This window comes from Suncus etruscus, chromosome 10, assembly GCF_024139225.1.
Source record: "Suncus etruscus isolate mSunEtr1 chromosome 10, mSunEtr1.pri.cur, whole genome shotgun sequence".
NCBI lineage: Eukaryota > Metazoa > Chordata > Mammalia > Eulipotyphla > Soricidae > Suncus > Suncus etruscus.
The window spans coordinates 2,036,173-2,041,423 of NC_064857.1; the positions used below are offsets into that span (position 1 = coordinate 2,036,173).

Below are 5,251 nucleotides of genomic sequence, written 5' to 3' on the forward strand. Positions count from 1 at the left end.
AACTGGGTTCCACATCACTATAGATCTAGAGTAAACAAAGAAATTATGTTCTTGATAGAGCATTGATTTAGTGTGTGTTATCAATACAAAAAGGGCAGTTAGGGGGCCTCAGGGGACACTGGGGAGCACAAACGCACAAGCACAAAGGACAACGGTTTGGTTGGGTTTAGTAATTCAACGCTCCGCTCCAGTGTCCAGCCAGGATGCTGGCGAAGAATTCCACTCCCTTGATCCCCAAATCTCCCTTCCTCTTCTGTAAGTCCTAACGGCGGCGTTTACTTTGTAAGATTGTTTAGGGAGAAGAACATTTGAGATGTTTGGAACATGCCACGCGGTGCAGCATTCGACACGAAGGAAGGAAGGGCGTGTTGAAAACCCCCAGGGGGTTCCGAATTAGGCTCCCACAGGTTTAGCAGTCGCTCCCATTTGTAGCCCAGGTCAAAGGAAAACAGTACAGAGGACTCAGTTATTTTGCTGCTCAGTCAGATGGCTCCTTTTGCTGCACACAATTTTGGACATTTCCCCCAGTATTGTCCCTTTACCACCTTTGTTTATTTTGTTTTGTTTTTAGAAACGAAAACCAAGCCTGGCCTCTTTCAAGGCTTACTTAGGAAGGGGATCAGTTGGTTTTGCTTATCAAGCACTTTGCCTTCTTCTTTTCAATAATATCACTGGTGTCCTGGTGACATTATTTTAGTCCATCGAATTAGCTTCGGCTGGGCCGTCTTGAATATCAACACAGCTTGCCGACGAAGTTGTTGCAGAAAGACGAATTAAAATAAATAAATAAATAAATACTTAGGCCAGATTCCGGTTCCCGCATTGGACAAAAGGAAATCGTAAGCCGACAGCCCTGAGGATCTTGGCAAGAAAATGAAGTCCCCTTCTCCACCCCACTGAAACACCCTTAGGGGACAGGACTGCTTGTAAGGGTGCCGCCCCCCCCCCCAATTTCCAGGACATTTCAAGGAACACCCCCCACCACCCCTAGACATACACACCCTACTGCAAGGCGAGGACGTGGCGCCAGCGTCCAGCTCCAGCCAGTTTTCCGGGGGGCAGGTGCGGCCTGCCCGGAGGAGGGGACAGGGCGGGCAGGGGGGTGTGCAGGGGCGCGGGATGCCGCCGCAGGCTGCTGGGCGGGGGCGATGGACGCCTGCCGGCCCGCCCCCGCCTCTCTATTGGCCGCGGAGATGCAGAAAAGGCCGGGCGGTCTGGGGGGTGGCGCAGGAGCTCCGGGACACCACGGTGGGCGCCACTTCGGCCGGCTCAGGCCATTCGAGGGCCCGTCTCTGCGTGTCCCCCAGCCTCGGGGGCCTTGGCGAGTGTCAGGGCGCACGGGGCCGAGCTGGAGCGCCATGAGCAGCCCCGATGCGGGGTACGCCAGTGACGACCAGAGCCAGAAGCGCAGCCGGAGCGCCCAGCCCCTGGTGATGGCCGGCCTGGGCCCCTGTCCCTGGGCAGAGTCGCTCAGCCCGCTGCAGGACGCCAAGGCCAAGGGCGACGCGGGGGCCAGCGGGGGACCCCCGGCCGGGGCCGCGGGCCGGGCCAAGGGCGAGTCCCGCATCCGCAGGCCCATGAACGCCTTCATGGTTTGGGCCAAGGACGAGCGCAAGCGCCTGGCCCAGCAGAACCCCGATTTGCACAACGCCGAGCTGAGCAAGATGCTGGGTGAGTGAGCGAGGGAAAGAGGGAGGGAGCGGGAGAGAAAAATAGAAGAGAAAAATGGAGAGAAATAGAAGACAGAAATAGAAATGGAGAGAAATAGGAGACAGAGAAATAGAAGAGAAGTAAGAGAGAGACCGAAAGAAATAGGAGAGAGAAATCGGAGAGAAATAGAAAAGAGAAATAGGAGAGAGACAGAAAGAAATAAAAGAGAAATAGAAGAGAGAGACAGAAATAGAACTGAGCCTGTGCGCCTTCCTTCCCCACCCGCCCAAGTCCGGCCAGGTTTTGTCCCTCCCTGGGGCCCGCAGTGTCCTCTCCCCTGACTCCCCCAAAAGGCCTCTCCACCGCAGTGGGTCCAGATAACTTGGGGGGAGCAGGAGGGTTGGAGCTCTTAAGCTCCCGAAGCCCTCCAGGGTGTGGGTTGGTTGCGCCCGATGCTCCCCTCCAGCTCCACTCCCAGGGGGTTGTGCATTTCTTAATTATGGGGGATGCAAGACCCCAAAAAGACCCCTCCCTCGGGCAGGTGAGAAGCCTAGAGGGTCCCCGTCGAGGGTCCAGAGCCAGATGCGGGCCATCCCTAGGGACTAGGACACCCCTTCTTTCCCGCGCGCCCTGGGCTTTCACTCCAGACCTTGTGCCCCTTTCTCCTCCGGGTCCCAGGACCCAGGCAGGGAGTCGTGGACGTACGGAGCTCGTACCCCTTTTCACCCACCTGCCGGACCCCTTTTGGCGGGCCCCGGGCTTCCTTCCACTCCAGATCTTGAGCCCCTTTCTCCTCCGGGTCCGAGGCAGCGCGTCCCGGGCGCGCGGAATCCGCATTCCTCTTAACCACCCGCCTTGCTTTCGCCCCCTTTTCCAGACCCCGGGTTTCCTCTTCAGGCCTTGCGCCCCTCTCTCCTGAGTCCCGGGGCTGAGGCAGGTGTCCTTGGAGCACCCCTCTAACCCACCCGCCATGCCCCCGTTTGTTAGGACCTCGGGGTTTGCCCTTCAGGCCTTGCGCCCTTCTTCTCCACGTCCGGAGACCAGGGCAGGGTTCCCTGACGCACAGATCCTGCACCCCTCTAACCCACTCGCCTCCCCCCTTTTTGCGGGTCCCCGGGCTTCCCACCCAGACCTTGCGCCCCCCTCGCCTTCGGATCCGGGGACCCAAGGCAGCGCGCCCTAGACCCTCGGAACTCCTCGACTCCTTCACCCTTTGCCCCCCTTTTCCAGTCCCTGGGCTTCCCTCCTCTGATTTCTTCCACCAGCCTTTCCTTACCCTCTTTTGTGGGACCCGGGCTTCCCCGCCTGGCCTAGCACCCCTCTCTCCGGAGTCCCGGGCCCAAAGCTGGGCGTCCCCGACTCACGGATCCGCACCCCTTTAACCCACCCGCCGTCCCCCCTTTTCTGCAGGCCCCAGGGCTTTCCCCCAGAGTTTGCGCCCCTCTCCAGAGGCCGAGGCAGGGCGCCCCCCTTGACCCCCGCCTGGCCTTGCCGCCCCCCTTTCCCCCCCTCAGGCAAGTCCTGGAAGGCGCTGACCCTGGCGGAGAAGCGTCCGTTCGTGGAGGAGGCCGAGCGGCTGCGGGTGCAGCACATGCAGGACCACCCCAACTACAAGTACCGACCCCGGCGCCGCAAGCAGGTGAAGCGGCTCAAGCGCGCGGAGGGCGGCTACCACCACCTGCACGCGCTCCAGGAGGCCCCCGGCGCCAGCGCGCCCCTGGACGCCCTGGGGCTGCCCTACCCGGAGCCCGGCTACCCCGCGGGGCCCCCGCCGCCCATGCTCGCCCCGCACCTGGGCGCGCACTACCGCGACTGCCAGGGCCTCGACGGCTACCCGCTGCCCACGCCCGACACGTCGCCCCTGGACGGAGTGGACCCCGACCCGGCCTTCTTCGGGGCGCCTCTCCCCGGGGACTACAGCTACGCGCCCGCCTTGGACTACGCGGGACCCCCGGAGGCGCCTGGCGGGGGCGGCGCCTTGCACACCCGCCTGGGAACCGAGCCCGGGGGACCCGGGGGGCCCGGGATGCCGGGCCTGCTGGCCCCTCCCAGCGCCCTGCACATGTACTACGGGGCCCTGGGGTCCCCCTCGGGGCCCGGCAGTGCCCGCGGCTTCCCTCCTCTGCAGCCGCAGCCCCAGCCACCGCCTCCGGGCCCCGGGCAGCCTTCGCCACCGCCGGACAGTGCCGACCCCAGCCAGCCCCCCGAGCTGCACGGGCTCGGGGAAGTGGACCGCACCGAGTTCGAACAGTACCTGCACTTCGTCTGCAAGCCGGATCTCGTGGGCTTGCCCTACCAGCCCCACGAAGCCAACGCGGGGCTCCCCGACAGCCAGGGCGCACTGTCCTCCGTGGTGTCCGACGCCAGCTCAGCCGTCTATTACTGCAACTATCCCGATGTTTGACGGGGTGCCCACCCCCTCCAGACTCCCTGGTCCACTAGCACCCACCCCCCAACACCAGCCTGCAGGCCAGAAGCACAGTTTCCTATTCCCCCCACTCACCCAGGAGCTCAGGACATCTTCAGCTTCAGAGGATTTTTGTTTTGTTTTTGTTTTTTGTTTTTTTGTTTTGTTTTTGTTGTTTTATTTTGTTTTTTTTTTTTCTTTGAAGCTGACCTAAGCATCTAATTTATGGTAATTTATTTCGTCTTGCCGGTTTTTTGGACCCCTGAGGGGCACAAGGGTGTGGAGCGTGTTGTTGGAGAGTTGGCATCACGGCAAGCACAGACTTCCGGACACCCCTGGCTTGCAAGCTCCAAACCGTGTTGGTGTTTCAAGGTGACTTCGTTTTGGAATTGGCCCCAGGACTGTTGTTGACTCCATGTCTTGAAATTTTAGTAATCCAAAAACTTTTTCTTAGGTATGTGTTTTTTGTTGGTTTTTTGTTTTGTTTTGTTTTTAGATCTTTAAAAATAAAATCTGGACTCCTTTCTTATCGTCCTAGTTCTTCTGATATGAGTTTTTGGGGGAATACGTGTGCACCATTGAACAAGGATTCGAATGGGGACGCTTCGTTTGTAGCTACTGTGAATGTTTTTATTTCATAGCAATAGCAGTATGATTCCGGGGGAGTCCCGCCAAACTCATCGTTAGGATATCCATGTTTAATGTGATTGTTATTGCAGGGGGGGAAGGTGACCGGAATAAGGCTTTAAATTTTACTTTTCACTTGATTGAGCCTAAACATAAAGGTTATTTTTGAATAGTCTCGGTGTTTTTCTTTCTTTCTTTTTTTTTTTAAAGTCAACTTGCACCAGAGGAGAAAGTCTAGAATTCGTTTTTTAATTGCTGGAGTTTGACATCTACCTAAAAGGTGTTTGAGTGTTTTTTTTTCCAAAGCTGATTTGTATTTTATTCAGAATCTTAACACTTCCTCCCAAAGTTGAACTTGTTTTTTAATCCTTCTGTGTGTGTGCCTTAGGAAGTAACATAGCTCAGATTTAAAATAATTTTAAGTACTCACGGAAGTAGTTCCAATAAAATGTTCCTGGAGACCTTAACCTTGTATTGAATCTTAGCATCTACAACTTTAGTAGAACATTTTGCTCTTGCTATTTCCCTTAGTTCTGAAGTTTTGGGGTGGGGAATTAGGGAGAATTT

At 57.3% G+C, this 5,251-nt stretch overlaps 1 protein-coding gene across 1 annotated transcript; it reads left to right on the plus strand.

The window, feature by feature from the left end:
* The first annotated feature begins 1,358 nt into the window (after positions 1–1,358).
* On the plus strand, positions 1,359–4,064 carry SOX17 (SRY-box transcription factor 17). The gene is made up of 2 exons (XM_049781919.1): positions 1,359–1,671; positions 3,165–4,064. The coding sequence occupies exons 1-2, from the start codon at positions 1,359–1,361 to the stop codon at positions 4,052–4,054; spliced, it is 1,203 nt and encodes a 400-aa protein (XP_049637876.1). The 3' UTR covers positions 4,055–4,064.
* The last annotated feature ends 1,187 nt before the right edge of the window (positions 4,065–5,251 follow it).